At 42.8% G+C, this 27696-nt stretch overlaps 1 protein-coding gene and 1 non-coding gene across 2 annotated transcripts in view; both read left to right on the top strand.

Annotated features, from left to right (window-relative positions):
* The window catches only part of PIK3C3 (phosphatidylinositol 3-kinase catalytic subunit type 3), a 147364-nt gene that overhangs the window by 69808 nt on the left and 49860 nt on the right, over positions 1-27696 (top strand). Inside the window, exons 14-21 of the mRNA XM_038743980.1 lie at positions 8411-8516; positions 11688-11804; positions 16306-16437; positions 17534-17662; positions 18887-18956; positions 20058-20122; positions 24725-24809; positions 25824-25898. Coding sequence (XP_038599908.1) covers positions 8411-8516; positions 11688-11804; positions 16306-16437; positions 17534-17662; positions 18887-18956; positions 20058-20122; positions 24725-24809; positions 25824-25898 — 779 coding nt within the window. The remainder of the gene's footprint in view (positions 1-8410; positions 8517-11687; positions 11805-16305; positions 16438-17533; positions 17663-18886; positions 18957-20057; positions 20123-24724; positions 24810-25823; positions 25899-27696) is intronic.
* On the top strand, positions 3725-3866 carry LOC119926308. Its single transcript, XR_005450195.1, has one exon. It is a non-coding gene; the product is annotated as a small nucleolar RNA SNORA7 (small nucleolar RNA).

Raw genomic sequence — 27696 nt, forward strand, 5'->3', positions numbered from 1 at the left:
ATTAAATATATTGCCATGAGTCGAACTTCTATATCATCTACCATTTGATAGATTATAGGAATGTTTTGGAAACTGTGAGCCCTCTGTGGACCGTGGACTTGGTCCCACCTGATTATCTTATATCTATCCCACGTTTAGTAGAGTGCTTGGCACATAATAAGCACTTATCAGAGACCACAACTATTACAATCACTACTATCATTATTGTTACTATTATTATTCTCTAGGGACCAAATAGCCTTATGATCACAACGCCCTCGTCCCCCTCTCCACCCCTCATCTTACCTCCTTCCCTTCCCCACAGCACCTGTATATATGTATATATGTTTGTACATATTTGTTACTCTATTTATTTATTTATTTATTTATTTATTTATTTTACTTGTACATATCTATTCTATTTATTTTATTTTGTTAGTATGTTTGGTTTTGTTCTCTGTCTCCCCCTTTTAGACTGTGAGCCCACTGTTGGGTAGGGACTGTCTCTATATGTTGCCAACTTGTACTTCCCAAGCGCTTAGTACAGTGCTCTGCACACAGTAAGCGCTCAATAAATACGATTGATGATGATGATGATGAACACACTATATTTTCTTAATAAGTCACAGGTTGCTACTAGGAGATTGCTCACATTGCAGTTACTCTGGCTTTTGGTTTAAGGTTTTAGATTAGGTCTCTAATTTAGAAGATAATGATGGGCAATTTATTCTGTTTCTAAACACTAGCAAAGATGAAGAATTTAAACTGTGATTCCTTAGGATCTCAAAATGCTCCTTTGGAGAATAGATTTCTGAAGTAGAGTTCTGGGAATTGAGTAACTGACAGAACAGTGTTCCAAATAGATAGGGTCAGGAATACTTGCCTCGGATGCAACATAACGGCATTTGTAGTTGTTACAGCCCAGGATTAAGCCTCGTGGGTTTGTTTCCCTTGTGGTACCTTTTTTAGGCTGAAATAGAGTTTGAAATTGACAGCCATATGTAAGGCTGGCAGTAAAAATAAGCCAGCGTGCAGCGTCGATTTGTCTTGGTGTGACAGCATTCACGGCACAGAACTAAGTGTCCATTTCAATTCCACCTCTCCCAAAGCTGCCTAACCCTTCAGGGGCATGATTGACCTTTTTGGGGTGTGTTTTCTGGAGCATAAACTCAGAACAGTATTTCCTTTGGAGGGGAGGGGAGAGTCTCGCTTTCCAAGAGATTTGACATCTTTGGATCACTTGCAGCTTGGATCATTTGGTACCTGGAATAGTACGTACAGCATACTCTGATAGGCCTCTTATTATATTTTTGGAAAATGCCCGCTTTTAGGAAGCTACTTCTCAATCATTGAATCATTGGGTAAGAGGAGACTAAAATCTCAAATTTTTCAGAATAGAGAAAAAGATGTTTAAGTACTGTACTTAAAATGTGAGGAAGTCGAGGACATCCTAATAATGATAATAATAATGGTATTTAATTACTTAGTGAGTACTAAGCACTGTGCTAAGTGCAGGGGTAAATACAGGGTAATCTAGTCCCACATGTGGCTCACAGTCTAAGTAGGAGGGGCAACAGGTACTGAATCCCCATTTTGCAGATGAAGCAGCGTGGTGTACTGGATAGAGCCCAGGCCCGAGATTCAGAAGGTCACGAGTTCTAATCCCTCCTCATCCACGTGTCTGCTGTTTGAGCTTGGGCAAATCACTTCACTTCTCTGAAAGTAAAATGGGGATTAAGACTCTTAAGCCCTGTGTGGGACAGGGACTGTGTCCAACCTGATTAACTTGCATCTATGCCAGTGCTTAGAACAGTGCTCAGCACTTAATAAGTGCATGAGAAGTACCATTATTATGATGATTATTATTATTTGGGAACTGATGCACAGAGAAGTTAAGTGACTTGCGCGGGGTCACACAGCAGACAGGTGGCAGAGCTGAGATTAGAACCCAGGTCCTCTGACTCCCTGACCGTGCTGTATCGATTAGGCCACGCTACTTCTCAGATGCTTTTCCTACTTCTCTTTGGCCCCTACAGTTTGTCTTCCTTTGCCATATCCCTCATTCATTCATTCATTCATATTTATTGAGCGCTTTCTGTGTTCAGAGCACTGTACTAAGCGCTTGGAGAGTACAAATCGGCAACATATAGAGACAGTCCCTACCCAACAATGGGCTCATGGTCTAGAAAGGGAAGACAGACAACAAAACAAGTAGATAGGTGTTAATACATAAATAGAATTATAGCTATATACCCATCATTATTAAAATAGAGTAATAAATATACACAAGTACTGTGGGGAGGTGAAGGGAGTAGGGCAGAGGGAGTGAGTGGGGGGCGATGGGGAGGGGAGGAGGAGCAGAGGTAAAGGGGAGGCTCAGTCTGGGAAGGCCTCCTGGAGGAGGTGAGCACTCAGTAGGGCTTTGAAGGGAGGAAGAGAGCTAGCTTGGCGGATGGGCAGAGGGATTGGGGGCATTCCAGATCAGGGGGATGACGTGGGCCGGGGGTCGACGGTGGAACAGGCAAAAACGAGGCACAGTGAGGAGGTTAGCGGCAGAAGAGTGGAGTTTGCGGGCTGGGCCATAGAAGGAGAGAAGGGAGGTGAGGTAGGAGGGGGCGAGGTGATGAAGAGCTTTGAAACCAAGCTTGACTTGACTTCCATGCCTTCTAGTCCAGTCTTTCCCCACTCCTGACTCCCCTAGTTGGTCTCCCGTCAGTACCTACTGGGGGTTCTGCAGCTGGGACAGCAGTCTGGATTCTGAGCTGATGGGGAAATGTTCGAGCTTGCAGTTGGAGCTAGAGGAGTTGATTCAAGGGCCTATTTGGTGGGGCCCAGAGGCAGTTTGTGTAGGCCAGGCCAGGCAGGTCAGCGCCACTGGAAACAGAAGGAGCAAACTATCCGTCTCTAGTACCAGAGCCCCTTAAATCCTTCCCAAGGTTTCTTTATTCTGTTACCAGTTGAGGCCTCATAGTCAAAGTCAGCATGACTAATGAAAGTGCATTTTAAAGGCAATACTGTTGATGCTGTGTTTTCCCGTTCCGGGCTATTCCCTCATATTAGATCCGTATTAGAGAAGCAGCATGACTTAATGGAAAGAGCGTGGGCTTGGGAGGGAGGCTGTGGGTTCTAATGCTGGCTTCACCACTTGTCAGCTGTGTGTCTCTGGGCAAGTCACTTCACTTCTCTGTGCCTCCATTACCTCAACGGTAAAATGGGGGTTAAGACTGTGGACCCCAAGTGGGACAACCTGATTACCTCGTATCTACCCCAGTGCTTAGAATAAGTGCTTAACAAATGCCATTATTATTATTATTATATGAGGCGAACTTCTATATCATCTACCATTTGATAGATTATAGGAATGTTTTGGAAAAGTGAGTGTTCGGCAGCCACGCTCTGTGAAGTTTGATTGAATAAGAAAATCATATGCTTAGCCTCACAGGGACTGGGTCTGATCTAATTATCTTGTGTCTCTCGCAGCAATCAATCAATCAATCAATCGTATTTATTGAGCGCTTACTATGTGCAGAGCACTGTACTAAGCGCTTGGGAAGTACAAATTGGCATCACATAGAGACAGTCCCTACCCAACAGTGGGCTCACAGTCTAAAAGGGGGAGAAGCACTCTGAGCAGCACTCAGTAAAGTGTGTAGGACATAGTAGTAATAGTATTTATTAAGCGTTTACTGGGCGAGGAGTCCTGTAATGTGTGGTAGGAGAAAACAGACAGGTGGGTACTAAACACAACCTTCCTCAGGGTCGCACCTGGAGAGTTTCCAGTACTCTACCAGTCTCGACTATGGAAGGGAGAGCCAAGCGGAGACATACACCCGTTCCGTTCCTAGCTTGGGCAGTGGCTAGCCAGTGGAAGGCAATCTGCTACAAGTCAAAACTCACCTGTGCTGGGCAGCAGCGGCAGGGGAGAGAGTTGAGAGCAGAGACTGCTTGGACGAAGGCAATTGTAAACCACTTCCCTGTTTTTACCAAGAAAACTCTATGGATCTACTGCCGGAACGATTGCAGATGAAGTTGGGGTGTTCTGGGAGAGATGTGTCCATGGTGTCCCTATGGGTCTGAGACGACTCAGATCTGGAGGACACGAACACGCTATTCAATGGGAAGATGTGGGTTATGCCTATAAGGTAGTACTTCCTCCCAGCTCGGGCTGTTGTTTGCTAGAATGAGCCACTGAGGAAATCCGAGAATATCTCTTCTCTCGTTATTGGGATCATACAGTATTGGGTGACTCAGAGGTAGTTGTGCTTGAAGACAGAAAGGGAAATGGGCCAGATGACCAAACATTATTTCTTCCATCCTTCATCGATCGTATCTATTGAGCGCTTACGGTGTGCAGAGCACTGTACTAAGCGCTTGGGAAGTACAAGTTGGCAACATATAGAGACAGTCCCTACCCAACAGTGGGCTCACAGTCTAAAAGAATCCTTGTGATTCTACTTAGTTCTGGCTCTAAAACATGCCACCTGCTAATAGCACCTATTGATCTTTGGCTTTGCTGTGGCGAGGGCCATCCTACAAGATGAACCTTTGTGTGAGATAACTATTTGGTTTTCCTTTGTTTTGCAGTCAGTTGTTATCCAGTCTTTGTCCTTGACTTGTTTTGAAACCTAATAACTCTAGTTCAATCAGAAGATTCAATTTAGTAGCCGGTCATCTGTTACACTACAGATCGTTGACTACTCGTCCTATACCAGAAGCTAAAAAAGGCCAACGGACAGACTTCTATAGATCGGCTGCTCATGAAACTTTAAACTTCTTGTAAAAAACCTTCCACACAGTAATCATAATAGGACCACAGTCTCTTTTTTTAACAGTTCTTTCCCTTCCTATTTCTGCAACATGAGACTAGGAATGCGTAACTACTACCTTTCTGGTGCACTTCTTATTTTGTAATTTAATGAACCCCAGATTGCTTTCTGAAGTGTGAACTACTTTAAAAGCACTGCACAAAATGACATTCTTCCTTGATAAATCGCATATCTCATAGCTTGATATATAGAGGGCTGTGAAATGATGTGAAAACAGCAGGTTACCAAGCAAATTGAACAGTCCGACAAAGCGGCCCTGAGGCCCTTTATATCCAGGGAAAAGTGTTTTGTTTCTGACTGTGGAGTTTGTTAAAAAAAAAATTGAGCGTAAAAAAAACACCTATGAGTTTTATAAACAATTTTTCATATGTAGATATTGATTTTCATTTTGCCAACATAGCAATGGTAACATCATTTGCTCTAAAGAGAGTGATTATTTTTACTACATTCATATAGTTGCTTTGACATAATGCATAATGAGAAATAAAGAAAAAACATTTATAATCGTATTGATCTTTGGCTTTGCTATGATGAGGGCCATCCTACAACTATATTGACTAGTAATATATGAGATCATTTTAAATGATATGTGCATGGTGGGTATTTTATATAAGTAATACACAGGCAGTTGTTGTAAAAACGAGCATTAAACAAATGTAGGAATGTAAATGGTACTTTCTTTGAAAATATTACATTCAGTTGAACATATTAAAATATAAATTTGTCCGCTGCTATGCAAGGCGCCCCAACCCATTTTGGTTTTCCTTTTTAATATGTTATTCCCTTTTCCAAAGAATTAGTTAAGGTTCCTGCTACAGCAGAATCCTTAGGAAAACCTAGACACTCAGACAGCCCCTCAAAAATGAATAGTCTCAACTTTTTAAGCCACAGAGGGAAGTTATGATCCCAGCCTGCAAGGTGTTAGGAATCCAGAGCTATAAATTGCTTCAGGTTTTATTTTTATAGCCTTTCCAGGAGTGTTGAAATTGAAAACAAACTTGGACATGTTTCCTGTGCCTTCTAAAATCTCACGAGGTCGCAAAGAGTGTTTACAGCACAAAACTAAGGTGTCAGTCACCACTGAGGTCATTGTGCAAGAGGACCTTGGCCCATTTTATATTTTCCTGCTCTTTAAGGTGATTACATGGGACTACTGAACAGTGATTTGCAAAATGGAGACTTGGGAGGCTGAACAGAGACCTAAAAATCAGAAACTTCAGAATTCTGCCTCAGTCCATCAACCAATGGTATTTACTGAGTGCTTACTATGTGCAGAGCATTGTACTAAGCACTTGGGAGAGTACAGCAGAATTAGCAGACACATTCCCTGCCCGTAACAAGCTTACAGTCTAGAGCTTCTTCCCAACTTGATAAAGCACTGTCCTTTAAACTTTAGGATGATTGTGTCATTTCGTCTTCTGGACTTGCCTTCATCAACAGGACTTGTGCAGTCATTCTTAGTGGAAATGGCTTTCCCTCAGCATCCACTCTGACCATTCGTGGCCTAGGGCTACCCAAAGAGAAAAGGTGGTCAGAGTTCAAGTTGCAGACTGTAGCGGTTCAAAGAGGTAGCAGTTTTTCCTTTTTTTTTTTTTCTTAAATGGTATTTGTTAAGCATGTAAGGTGTAAGGAATCCAGAGCTATAAATTGCTTCAGGTTTTATTTTTATAGCCTTTCCAGAGTGTTGAAATTGAAAGCAAACTTCCAAGCATTGTATTAAGCCCTGGGGTAGATGCAACCCAATCAGGTTGGACCAAGTCCATGTCCCATGTGGGTCTCACAGTCTTAATCCCCATCTTCCTTCCTCTCCCCCTCGTCCCCCTCTCCATCCCCCTCATCTTACCTCCTTCCCTTCCCCACAGCACCTGTATATATGTATATATGTTTGTACATATTTATTACTCTATTTATTTTACTTGTACATATCTATTCTATTTATTTTATTTTGTTAGTATGTTTGGTTTTGTTCTCTGTCTCCCCCTTTTAGACTGTGAGCCCACTGTTGGGTAGGGACTGTCTCTATATGTTGCCAACTTGTACTTCCCAAGCGCTTAGTACAGTGCTCTGCACACAGTAAGCGCTCCATAAATACGATTGATTGATTGATTTTACAGATGATGTAACAGGCATAGAGAAGTGAACTGACTTGCCCAAAGTCACACAGCAGACAAGTGGCGGAGCCAGCATTAGAACCCAGATCCTGCGACTACCAGCCCTGTGCTCTTAATGCCTAAATTCCCATAATAACCGATAACACCTTGGCTGCTTTCTCGGGTGATTGGATTTTGGGACCTAAATGAGTAGTGTATTTTAAAAGTGGAAACGATTGAGATATGCAGAAAGCCAAGTAGTGAAACAGAGGTGGCAGCCTAGTCTGTCTTTCTAGAAATCTACCGCAGTCTAATTGCACCACAATCAATCAACAGTATATATCTCGCACTTGCCAGGACCAGAATACTATACCAAGTGCTTGAAAAGTACAATGTGGTAGAGTTGTTCGATGTGATCCCTGCCCACACAAACTTGCAGGTTGCACTTATCATTTTTAACAGTACTTGTCAACAGTATTTGGGTGCCTTTAATGCTCTGGGTGCTCTAGCAGGTTGGGGCTTGGAGGATAACTCAAACAGCTCAGCATTTTAAGGTACACACTTTCACAGCATCTGTTAGGCTGTTACCAGGTGCCCTTGAGGGTGCCAGGATTTTCCTAGGAATGAAAAGCAGTCCCTGGAAAGGGAAAATTTGATCAGAAGGAAATTCAGGAAAGAGGGGTGCATTATATTTTATAGATGGGAAAACTGAGACCCAGAGCTTAAACAGACTGAACTCATTGTGGGCAGGGCAAGTATCTACCAATGCTGTTGTATTTTACTCTCCCAAGTGCTTAGTACAGTGCTCTGCACACAGTAAGTGCTCCATAAATGCCATCGACTGATTCCCTGAAATGACTTTTCCAAGGTCACACAGCAGGTGAGTGTCAGAGGCAAGACTAGAACCCAGGTTTCCCGACTCTCAACTCAGTGTTCTTTCCACTAGGCCAAGGAGGAAATGGGCAAGCGATTGAGGTCACATGATCCAGTCAAATGATGAGTTAATTATTATTTGTTAAACAGTTATTACATTTCAAGTTCTGTTCTAAGCACTGGGGTAGATACCTGTTGTTCAAGTCAGATGCAGTCCCTGTCCCACATGGGGTTCACAAGTCCTAACACTAGAGTTACTAGTACCATAATACAATTTGGTTGAGATTTTTAATACTAGGGACATTAAGTAAAGCTCAAGAGATTTCAGGGTCTGTCTGCAGACTTATAGAAGGAGAGTTGAGCAAAAGTCACGGGCATTTTAGAGCCATAGTTCCAAGATCCTTCCTCCATCTTTTAAAAGACTTTAAAGGAAATGGTTATAAATTGCTCAGAACCAGAGAAACCCACATGAACAGTTAAACAATTTGATAAGAAGATGCTTAGTGCTGTAGTTTTCCCGTGTTTAAAGTGAGTTGCTTGAATGCCAATCCCTTTATATATCCTGGCGCTGAAGCGATAGAACTGTGCTTGAACAACTGAATTTCATTTCCCTAATAATTTTTCTTTTTCTCCTTTCTGAAGGTATGTGATTGTCGAATGCGAAGACCAAGATACCCAGCAGAGAGACCCTAAGACTCATGAAATGTACCTGAATGTAATGAGAAGGTTCAGTCAGGCATTATTAAAGGTACTGTAATACATTTTTAGGGGCGGAAGCATGGAAACAATTTCATTAATAGTTGGGTGAAAACCGAAGCAGTGTGGTCTAGGACCTGGGTTCTAATGTTGGCTCCACCAGTTCTCTGCTGTGTGACCCTGGGCAAGTCACTTAATTTCTCTGTGCCTCTGTTACTTCATCGTAAAATTGCAATTAAGACTGTGAGCCCCATGGGGAACAGCGGCTCAGTCCGACTTGATTTGCTTGTATCCACTCCCTGTGCTTAGTACAGTGCCTGGCACATAGTAAGTGCTTAACAAACACCACAATTATCACTGACAACATAGTCTTTTCAGCATTGTACTTACTTGTATTTTCTTTCTCAGTTCTCTAGTCATCCTAGCTGCTAGGTTGCAGGTCTACCAGGTTGCTGATCCTACCAATAATAAGAATAATAGTAAAAATGAAAATAACAGTAATGATACTTGTGATATTTGTGTTAATCAATCAATCAATCATATTTATTGAGCGCTTACTGTGTGCAGAGCACTGTACTAAGCCCTTGGGAAGTACAAGTTGGCAACATATAGAGACAGTCCCTACCCAACAGTGGGCTCACAGTCTAAAAGGGGGAGACAGAGAACAAAACCAAACATACTAACAAAATAAAATAAACAGAATAGATAGGGACAAGTAAAATAAATAAATAAAAAATGGAGTAATAAATATGTACAAACATATTTGTCACGTCACGCTCTGTACTGAGCCCTGGAGTAGATTCATCATCATCATCATCATCAATCGTATTTATTGAGCGCTTACTATGTGCAGAGCACTGTACTAAGCGCTTGGGAAGTACAGATTGGCAACATATAGAGACAGTCCCTACCCAACGGTGGGCTCACAGTCTAAAAATTCAAGATAATCAAGTCAGACAAAGTTCCTGTACCGTCTGGGACTCGCAGTCGAAGGTGGAGAGAGAACATGAATTTTGTCCTTCTTGCATATGAGGAAACAAAGACACAGGGAGGTCAAGTGATTTGCCTGAAGTCACACAGCAAGCAACTAGTAGAGTTGAGGTTAAAACCCATATCCCCCAACTCCTGGGTCCATGCTCTTTGCACTAGACCATACTGCTTCTCAATTAAATATTGTTTGTGTGGTCTTAGAGGGCTTTTAAGGGCCCTTATCCCTCACCTTGGGTGACTTTTGGTAAGGCATTGCAGTGGACTGTTTTGAATCAGGAGTTCAGTCCACCCTGGCATGGACTAATCAAGAGAGGGGTTGCCCTCTTTGAGTGTAGCATTTGGAAGTTCATGAGATTAGGAAGCAGCCACTCACAGTGTTTATTGAGCCCTTGGGAGAGTACAATGCGGCGGAATTGGTAGTTACACGCTCCCTGCCCGCAAGGAGCTTACAGTCTACAAGGGGAGTCAGGCATTAAAATCAAGTATGGATATAAAATGCAAGACACAGTCCCTGTCCACAAGGAGCTCCCAGCCTGGAGGGGATGGAGACATTAAAAAAATCACTGATTGGAGAATAATGATAATAATAATGATGGTATTTGTTAAGCGCTTACTACGTGCCCAGCTCATAATAGAGTGGGAGAGCGTTGGGTATGGACTTAGTGTTATGATCCTGGGGGTGGAGATGAATTTCAGGTTCTTAAGGGATACAGATCAAAGTGCATGGGCAATAAACAAGAGAGGGTGAATGGGAGAAATGAGGGCTTAGTCTAGGAAACAGATTCAAAAACAGCCCCACATGTTAGAAATAATGCAGAAGCAAAACAAAGGACAGTCTTTACTTGGCCCGGGAGGGAACACGTTTCCAGTTAGTTTCTTAGGTCACACCCACACACAGGAAAAAGCATTCACCATAGGTATTGTCGCTTTCAAATCCGAAGGACAGATGGTATAGTCAGTTCACCCATAAAATGAGGATTGTGTTCCTGAAGAACTGGACAGAACATGCCATATATAAATACCCATAATTCAGGGAAGCAGTGTGTCCTGGTGGGAACAGCGAGGGCCTGGAAGCAAGGGACCTGGGTTTTAATATTGTTTCTGCCACTTACTTTGGGCAAGTCACTTAACCTCTCTAGGCCTCAGTTTCAGCATATGTAAAATGGAGGTTAATCTTTTCTCCCTCCTACTTACGCTGTGTCTGACCTGATTACCTTGTGGCTACATGGCAAAGAGTCAGCACTTAACACCACTGTTCTTGTTGCTTTTGTTGCTATTAGACTAGACTGTGGGACAGTCACTGTTGGGACTGTCTCTATATGTTGCCAACTTGTACTTCCCAAGCGCTTAGTACAGTGCTCTACACACACAGTAAGCGCTCAGTAAATACGATTGATTGTTCGTTATCCTTGTTGTTATTATCTTCATTGTCATCACTGAATCATGAACCATGTAGCTCATCCCCCAAGTAGTTTCTTCCAACTCCAAACAGGATAAACCTATCAATATTTACTGAGTACCAGCTACATTTCTAAGCACTTGGGAAAGTACAGTAGAAGAAAGAAAAACATTCCCTGCTTTCAGCAATTTTCCCTAATTTATCAGTAGCAGTCCAGCTAGACTCTAAAATTATTGAGTGCTCTACACACGATAACAACCAACAGTTGATTCTAACTAACACTCATAATGAAAACACGTGTTACCAAAAAACTGACTGTCCTTCGGCTTCTAAAACACAGTTACATATCAGACAGTAGAGGGTGTAGGAAGAATGGTTAAGAATTTTGTCTTTTCGAGTTTGGATCCACAACTTTTCTCACATGTAATTCACTAATTAGTGCTCTTTCATCTAGTAGCTCCTATTTCCATTCAAATCTGTTAAAAATATGACTTTTTGCATCCCTGTTGTAGTGCTGGAAGGTCTGTAGTTTATTGTGTTGAATAATCAAACAGTCATGCCGTCATTTGGCTGTCTGCTAAAATATGTACCCTCTTTGAAACAAGCTGATATTCATTGAAGAGACAGATAATTTTCAACCCTGGAAGTGTCGCTAGTGTTTTAACTGGAAGACCGTGTTTCTCATTATCTTTAAATCAAGATAATTAATCTTTTCAGTTCAGCTTTGTCTTCAAGTTTATGGCTATTAGAAGAAGAAATAAAGATCATCCAAGCTTCTAAGGAAATTCTGATCTCTACTCTAAAGAACTAATTTTCCTCTTTTAATTCTCTTAGGGTGATAAGTCTGTCAGAGTTATGCGGTCTTTGCTGGCTGCTCAGCAGACGTTTGTAGATCGGCTGGTTCATCTAATGAAAGCAGTGCAGCGTGAAAGTGGAAATCGTAAAAAAAAGGTAAACTTGGAGATTTTCTTTATTCCCCCCCCCCTCCACATAGGTGACTTGAGGGAGTTGCAGCTAAAGACCGTCTCTTTATTTTTTCACTTTTTTTAAAGTGGTATTTGTTAAGGGCTTACTATGTGCCAGGCCCTGTCCTAAGCACTGGAGTAGATACAAGCTAATGATGTTGGACCCAGTCATGTCCCACCTGGGACTCCCAGTCTTAATCCCTGTTTTACAGATGAGGTAACTGAGGCACAGAGAAGTGAAGTGGCTCACCCACGGTCACACAGGTAAGTGGTGGAGCCAGATTTAGAACCCAGGTTCTTCGGACTCCCAGCCCATCCACTAGACAACACTTCTTCTCTTAAACTACAGACTTACACTTTAATGGGGGCATCTAGTAATACTTTATCTTCCGAGCCCGTATTTTAGACTAAAATCATTTCTGCAATTTGATTTCCTAGTCCAGTGAAACACTACTGAGGCTTTTTTCCCCCTGCAGTTATAAGATAATATAACTTTAAGAGAAGCAGCGTGGCTCAGTGGAAAGAGTACGGGCTTTGGAGTCAGAGAAGGAGTACGGGCTTTGGAGTCCTAAGTCATGGGTTCAAATCCCGGCTTCGCCAGTTGTCAGCTGTGTGACTTTGGGCAAGTCACTTAGCTTTTCTGTGCCTCAGTTCCCTCATCTGTAAAATGGGGATTAAGACTGTGAGCCCCACGTGGGACAACCTGATCACCCTGTATCCCCCCCAGTGCTTAGAACAGTGCTTTGCACATAGTAAGCGCTTACTAAAATACCATCATTATTGTTATCATTAAGTCCAGTAATATTCCTCCCCCTGGGGCTCACGTCCACCTTCAGTCCAGGCTCCCATGCTCTGCTGTGGCAGTCCATACCCAGAGGGCTGTGGAAAAGTCTCAGCTCGGGGTTCCTTACTGTGGCTGTCTTGCTATGTTAAATCACTAGCCCAAACTGGAAAATGTCCCCAGAACAACTTATTCTCTTCCTTTCCCCACCTCACCTGCCCAGCATTCCAAAACCCTCCCTTCCCTCTTTTAAGTGCTTAGGACAGTGCTTTGCACACAGTAAGCGCTCAAGAAATACGATTGAATGAAACCCCGATCCTCATCTCAAGGTTTAGGTCCAGGTGGTTCCCCTTTATAACCTCACCCATTCTGCAGCCGTGACTGCAGAGATCCTTGATTTACACCACACTCCTTAACTCACAACTGGGAATTGGTTTTCTTCACAAGCGCTCATTTTTTCGAAGGCCTGTTTGTCCGATATGCCCGGCGTTGTCAACAAGCAGGTTCTGAAGGACAGATGACCTGTCTGTTCTTTAATATGTACCCAGAGTATCTTAGGCAGCAGATTCACTCCTGTGGGTGCCTGGCAAGTACTTATCGATTGACTGATAGATCCCCAATGGTTAGGAGCAAGCTGTATTTCAGGGCAGTGTCTCCACCGACTTCTGCCGTCAGATTCATTCAGTCGTATTTATTGAGCGCTTACTGTGTGCAGAGCACTATATTAAGTGCTTGGGAAGCACATTTTGGCAGCATATAGAGATGGCCCCTACCCAACAGCGTGCTCACAGTCTAGAAGGGGGAGATTGAAACGCTTGTTTCAGCTCATGGTTTGGGCTTCTGACAAATTGGGAGGGCAGTGTGCTGCAATGCACATAAGTAGCACTGGGACGGCCACTGGCATGTGACGTATTGCCTCTCAGCAGTGCAGGATCCAAAGAGAGGATTGCTCCAAATGACTTCCTAAATTCTTTAGAATAGGTGCTGAAGTCCCTGCCTAGTGGGCACTCGTGAGAGATTTGAGAATCAAGTTTGCCCTAATTTTTTACCTTGCTTGGCACAGGAGAAATTGCATTTCCAGGCTTCCCTGTGAAGGTGCTGCTTGTAAATGTCTGCCTTTCGAAAACTCGATCCCTAGTGACTAGATTCTGTAAAACAGCTATTTCTCGGCAGCTTGAATTTTAAAGATTTGACTTACCAATACGGGCATCAGGGCACCATCTGGCATGAGCTTCCTAAAATCTCCCTCACTCCTCTCCGGTCCCCCACTGCCTCCTCCTCTGCCCTCTTTGACTCTTCCAAAATTCCTAGCTGTATCTCCGGAAGTGATCTCTTTCCTCCTCTGTAAAAACACCTGCTCCCTCCCTTCCTCCCTCCTTAACTGCCATCTTCAACCATTCACTTTCCAATGTCTTCTTCCCTACTGCTTTCAAACATGCTTTCATATCCCCATCCAAAAAAAAAACCAAAACCCTCCCTTGACCCCAAGGCTCCCTCCAATTATCACCCCATCCCCTTCCAACCATTCCACTCCCAACTCCATAAGAGAGTTGTTTACACCCACTGTCTCCACTTCTTCCCCTGCAGTTCTCTCCTTAATCCACACCAGTCAGGTTTCCACTCCCTGCACTCCACGGAATCAGCCCTTTCTAAGGTAACCAGTGGCCTTCTTCTCACCAAACCCGATGACCTCTACTCCATCCTGATCTTCTTAGACCTCTCGGCTTCCTTCGACAATGTGGGCCACCCCCTTCTCCTGGAAGCTTTATCCAACCTGGGATTCACTGACATTGTCCTCTCTGGTTCTCCTGCTGTCTCTCTGACCACTCCTTCTCAGTCTCTTTTGCAGGCTCCTTCTCTCCCTCCTGTTTTCTGATGGTGGGATAGGGTGGGGGTCCCTCAGTGCTCAGTTCTGGATTCCCTTCCACTCTCCATCTATACCCATTCCCTTGGAGAACTCATTCACTCCCATGGCTTCAACAGCCATTTCTAAGCAGTTGATTCGCAAATCTGCATCTCCATCCCTGATCTCTCTCCTTCTCTGTAGTCTCGCATTTCCTCCTGCCTTCAGGACATCTCTACCTAGTTGGCCCGCCATTCCCTCAAGCTAAACGTGTCCAAAACAGAACTCCTTATCTTCCCACCCAAACCCTCTCCTCCCTTCTTTCCTATCACTGTAGAAAATACAACTATCTTCCTATCCCACAAGCCCATAACCTTGGTGTTGTCCTCGACTCATCTCTCTTATTCACATATTCTATTACCAAATCCTGTTGGTTCTACCTTTACAACAGTGCAAAAATCTGTCCTCTCCTTTCCATCGAAACAGCTACTACACTGATCCAAGTACTTACCAAGCACTAGCAGCGTGCCTTGTGGCATGAACATGGGCTTGGGAGCCAGAGGATGTGGGTTCTAGTTCCACCTCTGCCCCTTCTCTGCTGTGTGACCTTGGGTGAATCACTTAACTTCTCTGTCCCTCAGTTACCTCAGCTGTAAAATGGGGATTAAAAGTATGAGCCTCATAAGGACAATCTGTTTACCCTGTACCTACCCCAGTGCTTAGAACAGTGCTTGGTACATAGTAAGCGCTTAACAAATACCATAATTATTCATTATTATCTTATCCTGCCTTGATTTCTGCCTCCTCGCTGACCTCCCTGCTCTCTCGGTCGCCCCACTCCAGTCCATTTTTCACTCTACTGCCTGCGTCATCATTTTTCTAAAAACACATTCAGTCCCTGTGTCCCCACTCCTCAAGAATCTCCAGTGGGTGGAGATTCTTACCATTGGTCCAGCGCTTAGAACAGTGCTTGGCACATAGTAAGTGCTTAACAAATACCATAATTATTATTTAAAGCACTCAGTCAGCTTGCTCCCTCGTACCTTACCTCGCTGATCTCCTACTGCAGCCCAGCCTGCACACTTCACTCCTCTAGCACCAGCTTGCTCACTGTGCCCCGATCGCTCAATCACTCCATCTGGCCTTGAACTCCCTGCCGCTCCAAGTACGTCAAAGCCACTCTTCCTACCTTCAGATCCTTATTAAGGTCGTATCTCCTCCAAGAGGCCCTCCCCGATTTAGCCCTCTTTTCCCTTGCTCCCTTTCCCTTCTGTGTCATCGATGCAGTTGGATTTATGACCTTTGGGCTTTTGGTATGCACTCCACCCCCAACCCCACAACACTTAGGTATAACTCTTTAAATTACATATCATAAATTATTAATTCATATTGATGTCTGCCCAACCCTCTAGTCTGTAAGCTCGTTGTGGGCAGGGAACGCGTCTACCAACTTTTTGAATTGTACTCTCCCAAGTGCTTAGGCAGTCAGTCAATTGTATTTATTGAAAGCTTATTATATACAGAGCACTGTACTAAGTGCTTAGGGCAGAGTATAACAGACACATTCCCTTCCCACAATAGGTTTACAGTCTAGAGTCTAGTACAGTCTACAGTCCAGTCGCTCTGCATACAGTGATCACTCAATAAATGCCATTGATTGATTGAAGTTGATCAGAGAAGTATGAGTCCACTACTGTGCACACATGTGCTTCTGTGTACACATCATCTATATGTTATATGCATATATAACTTAGAGGTGATTCTTTGAAGGTATTTCAGAATCCATAAAGATTTTTTTTTAATGTTCTCACCATCCACTTTGCATCCATTTTCCTCCCATTAACCCCTTGTTTGTGTTCCCAGAATGAGAGGTTGCAGGCCTTGCTGGGAGACAATGAGAAGATGAATTTATCCGATGTGGAACTCATCCCATTACCTTTAGAGCCCCAGGTGAAAATTAAAGGGATCTTCCCAGAGTCGGCTACTCTGTTCAAGGTAAGGGTAATAAGTCTTCCATTTATGATGTTCGTTATCATTGTCATTTCATCCTTCCAGATAGGAGCAGTAGATGGTCTGTGGCAGGGGTTGTATGTGTTTGAGAAGCAACATGACCTAGTGGAAAAATTACGGACCCTCTAATCCCAGCTTCACTGCTTGTCTGCTGGGTGAACTGGGGTCAGTCGCTTAACTTTTTTTCTGCCTCAGTTTCCTCCTGTGTAAAATGGGGATTAAATCCTACTCCCTCCTATTTAGATTGTGAGCCCCAGTATGGGGCAGGGACTGCGTCTAACCTAATTATCCTATATCTTTGCCAGTGCTTCGCACATAGTAAGTGCTGAATTAATGCTATAATTACTTGTGGTTTGATTGCTTATAAAAGGGAAAGACATGTCCTTTACTACCCTATCATTGTGACAGATTTGTATCTCCTTGCCATTCCAGCACAGAGGTAATTATTATAATGTGTAAAATATCTTGTATTATAAATACTTTATTTGAAATGTTCATTTCCCAAATCTAATTACTAATCGAAAGCATAGTTACCCCTTTCCACAAAAGCTGTTTTGAAGAAAATATCTTATGTTATATATTCCTTGAAGTCTTGGTTTGGGGAATGCAGGCTCCAGTGGGTTATTTCCTTAGCTTCCCTCCTCCAGATTTGCTCCTTTGCGCTCTGATTGCTGCCACGTGTTTCAGAGCTGCACTTTTCTTCTACACTTCAGTCGTCCTCCCTTCTCTGATCGGAAGGTTGCAAGTAGCATGCCAGTTTTAAATCATATTGTATAAAGTATTTGTAGTGACTACCTCCCCCTCTAGACTGTGTTTGTTGTGGACAGGGAATGTGTCTGCCAACTCTGTCATGTTGTACTCTCCCAAGCATTTAGTACAGTGTTTTGCGCATAGTAAGCACTCAATAAATGCCATTAATTGATTGATTGACTGTGATTAGACATTTGGACCCAAGTCCAGCATTCTTTTTGCCCAATTTGTCAGAACCTCTGGCTCCACTCCTTCAGACCTCTCTTTAACAAGCACTTTGTGGAACCATTATGTTCATTGATTCACTAAATCAACATGGTTTCTTTTCCAGAGTGCTCTTATGCCTGCCCAGTTGTTCTTCAAGACGGAAGACGGTGGTAAATATCCAGTTATATTTAAACATGGAGATGATTTACGCCAGGATCAACTGATTCTTCAAATCATTTCACTCATGGACAAGGTGACTGTAACCTCTTAGATTTGTCTCAGTGTTAAAAGTCTCATTTCATTGAACCACCTGGGAGAGCAAATAAATAGCACTGTCGTCATGCACCGACTCTTCTGACAAAGCGTCTGTGGATTTTGACATTTTGCTCTTGTCACATCAAATAATAATAATAATAATAATGATAGCATTTATTAAGCGTTTACTATGTGCAAAGCACTGTTCTAAGCGCTGGGGAGGTTACAAGGTGATGAGGTTGTCCCACGGGGGACTCACAGTCTAATCCCTATTTTACAGATAAGGGAACTGAGGCCCAGAGAAGTTAAGTGACTTGCCCAAAGTCACACAGCTGAAAAAGGTTTAGTTACTGCCTATGGCACAATTGATAGAAAATGGTTTCTGATTGTTCCCCTTTGAGGTTTCTTATGGTATCTGTTTAATGTTCTCGGACTCCCCCCGATTCTATATTTATACCCATTTCTCAGATATTACTTTCTTTCTCAGATATTCTGTACCCTTTTATACCCTTTGCATTCCCTCTTCCGCAAACCACAGTGGATCCTTCAGAAACCAAAATGAACCCATGCGTTGCTCGAAACCCTACCCCAAGAAACATTAGTCTATACACTTTGGAATGTGTTTACGTGTTTTAACCAAGCAGTCACTTGACTGCTTGACTGCTTTATTGAGCACTTACCATGTGCACAGCACTGTACTAAGTGCTTGGGAGAGTACAGTGCAACAGAGTTGGTAGACACCTCCCCTTCTCACCAGGAATTTATAGTCTAGAGGGGTGAGACAGACATTAAAATAAATTATGAATATGTACATAAGTGCTGTGAGGCCCAGGATGGGATAGATATCGAGTCCATAAAGATTTTAGATCCAAGCGCGTAGGTGACGTGGAAGAAGAGGGAGAAATGAGAGCTTATTTGGGGAAGGCTTTTGGGAGGAGATGTGATAATAGTGCTTAAAAGGTGGGGAGTGTGGTGGTCTGTCATAAATGAAAGGGGAGAGAGTTCCAGGCTAGTGGGGGGGATGTGAGCAAGGGATAAGCAGTGAAATAGAGAAAATGGTGAGAGGTACATTGAGTAGGATAATCAGTACGTGCTTATAATAATTGCTTTTTGTGGGGATGATGATTTGAGACTGTGGTTGTCTAAGAATGTCTGGTGGAGTCTGCCTGTTCTCAAGTGCTCGCAATTAGATTGACTCGGGTATTTGATTTTTCACTTTCAGCTACTCCGGAAAGAGAATCTGGATTTGAAGTTGACTCCGTATAAGGTGCTAGCTACAAGTACAAAGCATGGTAAGTTGATTTCCTAGTATTCTGTAAGAAGCTCAGTGTTCAGGAATGTCATTTTCTTTTGTCTTTGAATTTTAAAACTTTTTTTATTTTTCGTTGCCCCACTGACATCTCAAGAAAGTCTGAGTTAGTCCCATTTAGAGGATGTAACACTTTATACCTGACTAATGTCATTCCAAAAACATTGAAATCCTTTACTAAGTGAGCACTCTGCCCTAGAGATTAACTGGAGATTTCTTTCTGTCAGTCACCCTTTGAAAAGGTTAAAAGATGAATCTAGCTGAGAATGTCAATTCTGCTTGATGCTTTTGTAGGAACATTTTGGATACATGCTACTAAAGCAACTTCTACTTCAACATTCTGGAAGCCTTTTAGCCACAAATACTGGAAGAGTATTGTGAATATCTTTGGTAATATCACATGTTAAATAATAATGATGAGATCCCTGAAGGGAGAGGAACTGCTATAGTTAAATTGTAAAATCATGTAGCTGCATCTTTTGGTTGGCAAGATGCCAAAAATGGAGGGGAATTTAGGAGGAAAACACAAGTGGCAGTATGGCTTAGTGGAAGGAGCATGGGCCCACTGTCAGAGAACCTGAGTTCTAATCCTGGCTCTGTAAATTGCTTTCTGCATGACCTTGGGCAAGTCACTTAACTTCTTTGTGCCTCAGTTTCCTCACCTGTAAAATGGGGATCAAATCATTCTCCCTTCTACTTTAGACTGCGAGCCCCATGTGGGACAGGGACTGTGTCCAACCTGATAAAACATTATCTACCTGATAAAACATGTATCTTAGTACAGTGCTCTGCACATAGTAAGCGCTCAATAAATACGATTGATGATGTATGTACAGCGCTTAGAACAACTACTTAACGCATAGTAGGTGCTTAACAAACATCATTGAAACGATGCTGACACTCTCAGATTTTCCTTGTAACTGAAGCACAGATTTCAGTTACCCAAAAGTTTGGTCCAACTCGGTTGATTCTTCAGGTTTACATGTGACGATGGGTGTGTATTTATGTTTATTCTAGAGAGAGGTGAAGATATATTTGTTACTTAGCCAATATCTAACGTTAAGGCTATATTTTTCTTTTCTAGGTTTTATGCAGTTTGTTCAGTCGGTACCAGTTGCAGAAGTTCTTGATACTGAAGGAAGTATTCAGGTACAAAGCTGCTCTATTCATTATTTTTAAAACTAATAAACTTATCAGTGCCATCGGAGTAGTTAAAATGCTTCCCATTCCCTTTGATCCCTTTGATGTTTTAAGGAAATCTCTGCTCTGCAGTAGAAATGTCTGAATTTACAGTGGTTGATACCCGATCTGATACTTAGCCAAGAAAATAAACTCCCAAACGGTAACCTGCTCCCCTGTTGAAGAATTAAGTCTATAGAAAGGCATTAGGGAGCATTTGAAGTTCATATTTAAGAATAAATACGTGAGAACAGTCAGCAGGGACCTAATAGTCTTGAGAAATTAAGGTGTGTGGGCAAAACTACTTAGGATGAACTTTTGCAGGAGCATTGAATGACGCAGTGAAGGGGAGGCAGGTCACAGATCATCATCATCAATCGTATTTATTGAGCGCTTACTATGTGCAGAGCACTGTACTAAGCGCTTGGGAAGTACACAGATGAGGGGACCAGCAAAAGGTTAAGATAGTTCATGCTGGAGGAGACAGAGGGCTAATGCAAGTGCTTAGGGAAAAGGAAAGGCAATCTAAATGCTATTGTAAAGAAAGTACTAAGATATGATGTCAAGTTTCAGGGAGAAAGGACAGTGAAAAATCAAAGGTGCCTCCCGATTTTTGCACCTAAAGCACCAACTGGACAGTGGTGTCAGTAAATCTCAAGTATGTGTAATGATTTTACTTCTATAGAAGGTTAAAATTTGGTTTAATTATGTTCTAGTTTTGCAGGCTAGGCAGGAATCCTTTTTTAACACTAAGGAAAATTTAGAGCAGTCGTTCCCATTATTCTAACAGTTTGGATTTCATTTTATGGGAAAGGTTTTTTTTTTAAGAAAGCGCTTTTTCAACGTGTTACTCTTTTGAAAAAGTAATTTTAAATCCTGTTTTAAAATTCAAGAGCTAACAAAGCTGAGATAAATTATGTAGAGAGGTGAAGCCCTAAAATACGATTTGCCTTTTTTTTTAATGTCTCCCCATAATAGGAAAGGAGTTGCACTTAATCTTGTTTTACTATATCCTAGAATATCAAACTCATAGCAAATTTCTGACGGGTCTGAGTTGATCAAAGATTTTACAAGGTTATAAACCAAATATCTTTGCTCATTAACACCAGATGAGATTTGGAAGCACTTGTTATCAGTCAGTCCTAGATTGCCTCCCACTCCCTTCATTCCTGTCCACGTGCTGCAGAGCCAAGCTGGTGGAAATCCATCTTGTCCATCTCCGCTTATTCCTCACTTGCTTGTCCACTGCCCTCTCCTCCTCCCTGCAACATTATTTCTTCCTCTTATTAACGACTCTGCTGATTGCTTCAGGTGTTGAACTCCGTCCTCAAATCTCCTGTCCCTCCACTCCTCCCATCCCTTTCCTCTAATGACTTGGCCACGTGCTTTATTGGTGAAATGGAAATCATTAGGCGTGATCTCCATAAAACCTCCCCTGCTTCTCTCTAGGTCCTCCCTCCTACCCTGACTCTCCCATCTTTCCCGGCAGTATCTCGAAGTGATCAGCCAATCAGTTATATTCAGTGAGCGCCTACTGTGGGCAGAGCAATCTACTAAGCACTTGAGAAAGTACAATATAACAGAGTAAATAAGCACATTCTCCCAAAGATCTCCAGCCTTTGGCCCCATGACTCCCCCTCCAGTTATTCTCCACCTCCCTCCTTTGATTCTTCTCCAAATTCCTTGAGCGAGTTGTCTACACCTGCTGCCTCTACTTCCTCTCCTCCAGTTCTCTCTGACCCCCACCCAGTCTGACTGGCTTCTTTCCCCTTTACTCCACAGAAACCACCCTCCCAAAGGTCACAGAAGACCTTCTTTTCCCCAAATCCAGTGGCCCCCCCCAACTCCATCCTACTCCTCCTCTGTTTCTCAGATGCCTTCGACACTGTGGACCACCCCCTTCTCCTGGAAACAGTATCTAACTTTGACTTCACTGACCCTATCCTCTTCTGGTTCTCCTCCTATCCCTTTGGCTCCCCCTTCTCTGTCCATTTCTTTTGCAGACTCCTCCTCTGCCTCCCACCCTTTAACTGTGGAAGTCTCTCAGGGCTCAGTTCTGGGTCCATTTCTGTTTTCCATCTACCTCCATTCCCTCTTGGAGAACTCATTCGCAACCATGGTTTCAACTACCATCTCTTTGTGGTTATTCCCAAATCTACATCTCCAGCCCAACCTGTCTCCTTCTTTGCAGCCTCACATCTCCTCCTGCTTCCAAGATACTTGGGTACCCAAGTTCTCAAACTTAACATGTCCAAAACAGAACTCCTCATCCTCTCATCTGACCTATTGTCCTCCTGACTTCATCACTCTCAACAGCACCACCATTCTCCCTATCTCACAACCCGTAACCTTGGCATCATCTTAATAATAATAATTGTGGTATTTGTTAAGTGCTTACTATGTGCCAGGCACTGCACTAAACATAAGGGTAGGTGCAAATTTATCAGGTTGAACACAGTCCCTGTCCCACACGAGGCTCACAGTCTCAATACCCATTTTACAGATAAAGTAACTGAGGCACAGATAATTGAAGTGACGTGACCCAGGTCACACTGCTGACAAGTGATGTAGCTGGGATTAGAACCCATGACTTTTCTGACTCCCAGAGTTGTACTGTATCCAATACACCATGTTTCTTCTCTACTTATCCTTCTCATTCAACCCACATATTCAGTCTTTCACCAAATCCTATAAGTTCTACCTTCACAACATCATAAAATCTGTGCTTTCCTCTCCCTCTAAACTGCTACTGCATCGATTCAAGAGCTTGTCCTATCCCTTTTTGATTACTGCTTCACTCCCTGCTTCCTGTCTTTCCCCACTCCAGTCCATAGTTCACTCTGCTGCCTGGATCATTTTTCTTAAAAAAAACCTTGTCCTTGTTTCCCACTCCTGAACCTCCAATAGTTGCCCATCCACCTGTGCATCAAACAGAAACTCCTTTCCATTGGCTTTAAAGCACTCAGTCACCTTGCCTGTTCCTTTCTGACTTGGCTCATTTGATACTACGACCCACCCCGATCACTTTGCTTATCTCTCTCTCTCTCTCTCTCACCACCTACCCTTTGCACAAGCCCTATTTCTGTCTTATAACTCCCTCCACCTTCATATCTGACAGATTTTCGTCCTCCCCACCTTCAGAGCCTTATGAAAATCACATCCGCTCCATAAGGCTTTCCCTGACTAAGCCGTCATTTCCCCTACTCCCTCTCCCTTTTGCATTGCCCCGGCAACCTTCAAGCATTTGATATTCCCCCCATCTTTAGCTCCACACACAGCCAGCACTTGTGTACATATTCTTCCAGACTGTATGAGCTCCCTGAGGACAGAGAACATACCTACCAACTGTTGTATTTTATTCTCCCAAGCACTTAGTATAGTGCAGTGATACAAGGTAATCAGGGTTGGACAGAGTCCCTGTCCCACATCGGGCTCACAGTCTTAATTCACATTTAACAGATGAGATAAGTGAGGCACAGAGAAGTGAAGTGACTTGTCCAAGGTCACACAGCAAACAAGTGGTGGAGCAGGGATTGGATCCCAGGTCCTTCCGACAGCCAGGCCCCTGCTCTACCCACTAGGCCACACTGCTTCCCTAATGAGCCCAGAGCAATCAATCAATTGTATTTATTGAGCGCTTACTGTGTGTACAGCACTGTACTAAGGGCTTTGGAAGTACAAGCTGGCAACATATAGAGACGGTCCCTACCCAACAGTCGGCTCACAGTCTCAAAGAGCGCTATTCTAAGCACTTGGGAGAGTTCATTAGAAATCCATGCTACTTAGAAAATAACGTGCATGACCCCTGCCCTCACAGAACATACAATATAGCAGGAAAAAACAGCAATAAAGTATATTATGGTAGGAGCATGTAATAAAGCAGAAGGATTTATACATAAGGGCATAAATGCCACGGAGGGGTGTGAGGTAGCGAATAAGGGCTGAAGTGGCAGTTGAGGGATATAAAGTGTGGCACCCAGCGATTAATCAGGGCTGGCCTCCTGAAAGAGATGTGATTTCAGAAGAGCTCTGAAGATAGTAAGAGCTATGGTCTCTTGGATACGAAGGGACAGGAGGGGCAATGGGAGAAGAGAAAGAAGCCAAGTGAGTAGGTTTGTTTGAAAGGAATAATAAGGGCGAGCAGAGGCGTAGTGGTAGAAGGATAACTAGGAGGGAGAGAATTGGTTGAGTATTTCAAAGCCAGTGGTCAGAGGAGTTTGATACAGAGAGAAGTGGGCAAGCATTGGAGGATTTTTAGGAACGTGTTCAGAACAACCTTTCAGAAGAATGATTTGGGCAGTAGAGTTGAGTGTGGAGTGGAGAGAGGGGTTACTGAAGGCAGGGAGATTAACAAGAAGTCAAGCCAAAATATTACAAGGTCTAAGACCAGCATGGTTGTGGTTTGGATGGGATAAGTTGAAAATGTGGTGGAGGAAGAACTGACTGAAACGAACCAATTGTGGGGGTGGAAAGAGAGAGAGTAGTCGAGGATAAGGCTACTGCGGTAGGCTTGGAAAGTGGGGCGGGTGGTACCATTCGGGTCATCTAATCCAATAAATAATGCTCTTTCAGAATTTTTTCCGAAGACACGCACCCAGTGAAAATGGACCGAATGGAATAAGTGCCGAGGTTATGGACACTTATGTTAAAAGCTGCGGTATGTTGTCCCAAGCCATTGTATGCCGATTAAACGTTTTGACTGAGAAAAGTAGGTTATCAGTAATCAGTCATATTTACTGAATGCTTACTCTGGAGAACATTGCACTAAGTATTTATGAGGGTACAATTTAGTTAGTAGATGTGATTCCCATCCTCAAGGAGCATACACCAAGCAGAGAAATCAGGCACTAAAATAGAGTTAGGGAGAAGCAACAAGATTATAGCAGGTATACTACATGAAAACGAGGCATGAGTACGCAGCTGCTGAGGTGATACGGCAGTGTTAAATTTTAGTAGTAGGGGAGATGAGAGAGCAATTAAGGAAGGCTTCCTGCAGGAAATGGAACTTTAGAAGGGTTTTGAAGGTGGGGAACACTGTGGTCTGCCAGACGTGAATGGGGAAGAAGCTCCAGGAAAAGGGGAAGGTGTGAGCAAGAAGTCAAAACAGCAATGGATATGAGAATAAGGCATCGTGAGTAGGTTGGTGTACTACTACTACTACCATGACCTCTGACTCCAAAGCCCGGGCTATTTCCACTGAGCCAAGTTGCTGCACTTTGAACATATCTTTATACTCTCCCATTCTCCTGTCAGAAATTTATTTTAATGTCTATATCCCCTACTAAACTGAGAGCTCCCTGTGGGCACAGAACATGTCTGTCAAAAACGTAGAGATCACTAACTGTAACCGTAGCAAACTTGAAGCCCCCACAGTCAAAACTACTCCTTCCCCCGGCTTTCAGGCGACTGGTCTGTGTATTCCCCTCCCCTGGTTGATTTTCCGTCAGCGAGTGGGCAGATTTCTTTTTTTCAGATCCCCTTTCTCAACTGTCTGTCCGATCAAAGCTGAAATGGAGTTTCCAAATCAAAGCGTATAGGAATTAAGTCAGAGTTTCAGAATTCTGATCAGTAACCCAAAAAGGACAATTGGCCTCTTTAGAAAGGAATAGTGGCTCTGCCTGGAGTTTTCACACTGGTTTTTTTTTTTTTTTCCTTGCTATCCTAATTGCAGCTGGCTACTGTGTGATTACATACATACTTGGAGTTGGTGACAGGCATCTGGATAACCTTTTGCTGACTAAAACAGGTAATCAGTGCTTACTGAATTTACGATGTTCCTGATATTCCAGGTTTAGTAGCTGTGTATTTTTGTGTATCCTTATCCTTGACGATCATGTAATCAAATTACATAACTCCTCTCTCTCTAAACCTCATTGATTCTAACTGTTGATAAAGTGTCTAGACAGTAAACTTGTCAGGGGCAGGGAACATCTTCCTAATCTGTTGTATTCTCCAAAGCGCTTAGCACTGTGCTGTGCACACAGTAAGCTCTCAACAAATTCCACTAATTGATTGATTTTTCTTCCTCCATAATCTCTCCTGGATCTTCCTCTTCCTCTCCATTCGTATTACAGTCCTGCTGGTTCATGCTGTTCAGTGCTTACTATGTGCCAAGCTCTGTTTTAAGTGCTGGGAATGATACAAGTTAATCACTTCAACACACTCCTGAGTAGGAGAAACTAGGGTTTAATCCCCATTTTAAAGACTAATAGACACAGAGAAGTTAAGCGACTTGCCAAGGTCACACAGCAGACATATAGCAATAGTACAGTGCTCTGCACATAGTAAGCGCTCAATAAATACGATTGATGATAACAGAACCGGGATTAGAACCAAGAATTAATGTTCTGCGTGCATCTTCCCTCTCCTCAAAAATCTTCAGAAAAAGAGAAACATTCCTCTGCCAGAAACTTCTTCCCCCTTTACAACCAGAAAACCACTGCCCTCCCCATCTTCAAAGCGTCTTTGAAATTCACATCTCCTTTGAAACATTTATATGCATGAGGTTCTCTAGAGGAAGGTTAGTCATATGTTTAGACTTAATAGACACTTAGGTCTCACAAATATCCAGAATTCAGTGAGCTAGCTATTTGTTCTTGATTCCGGTGCAATATGAGGGAGGGAGGGAGAGAGAGAGTTTAAAAAAATCCTGAATTTGATTATTTGGACTAACCTAGACATAGATTTACTCCTTATATAATTTGTTACTAGAGGGGGCTAGTAATTGGTATTTAAAAGGCAAGCTTACTTTTAGTGAAGGGATCACTCATAATATTTTTTTCCAGAGCCCCATATCCATATGTGTGACAAAGTTAAGCAAGTTGTAGGTGTATTTCCATGAAGGTGGTCTCATATTTGCATAATATGATATATATATGCCTTCCACATCAGTGCCATGTACAGTTTGATGTTGATCACTTACTCTTATGGTTTTCTTTTCTTTCTGTTATTTGTTTCTTCTCCAATACTATTGTTGACCCAGACACCCTCCATAAAAGGAGCATGACCATAACTTCATGGGGCAACCATGTGTTTTTTTTAAAAAAAAAAAAAACTATTTCAGAAGACAAATTAATTTTTGTCCCAAATCTCCACGGGGTAAGTGTCATACTGTGAGGTCACCTTTGTATTGAGCTGTTCAGAGAAGAGTTTGGAGTCTCTGGTTCCACTTCCAAGTCCACCTGAAGAACTTAGGTGGCTGCAAGTATGCTCCGTTGATTGAAAGTACTAATTTCCCTTGCCAAGTGTGGGCGTTTCAGTTCCCGAAAATAGGCAAAAGGGTTGTTGCAGAGAGATGAGAAATTTTTGAACATTATGAAATCCCCTACTTCCAGCAAACTGGCTGAAGTTCAAGAAGGTGGGGAGGAAAAATGCAACATGTTTTAAGCCCGTTAGTTCTGTTTACATTGCCAGACAAGCATTGCAGCAAAGATTTAAAATCATAGTGCTGTGTACCCCTTTGGATTTTCTATTTCCCTGTCAGCAGTCATTAACATTGCACAATGAATTTGATCAGAACTCTTTTAACAGCTCACCGTTTCCTT

This window comes from Tachyglossus aculeatus, chromosome 3 (genome assembly GCF_015852505.1).
Source record: "Tachyglossus aculeatus isolate mTacAcu1 chromosome 3, mTacAcu1.pri, whole genome shotgun sequence".
In the NCBI taxonomy this organism is placed as follows: Eukaryota; Metazoa; Chordata; class Mammalia; order Monotremata; family Tachyglossidae; genus Tachyglossus; species Tachyglossus aculeatus.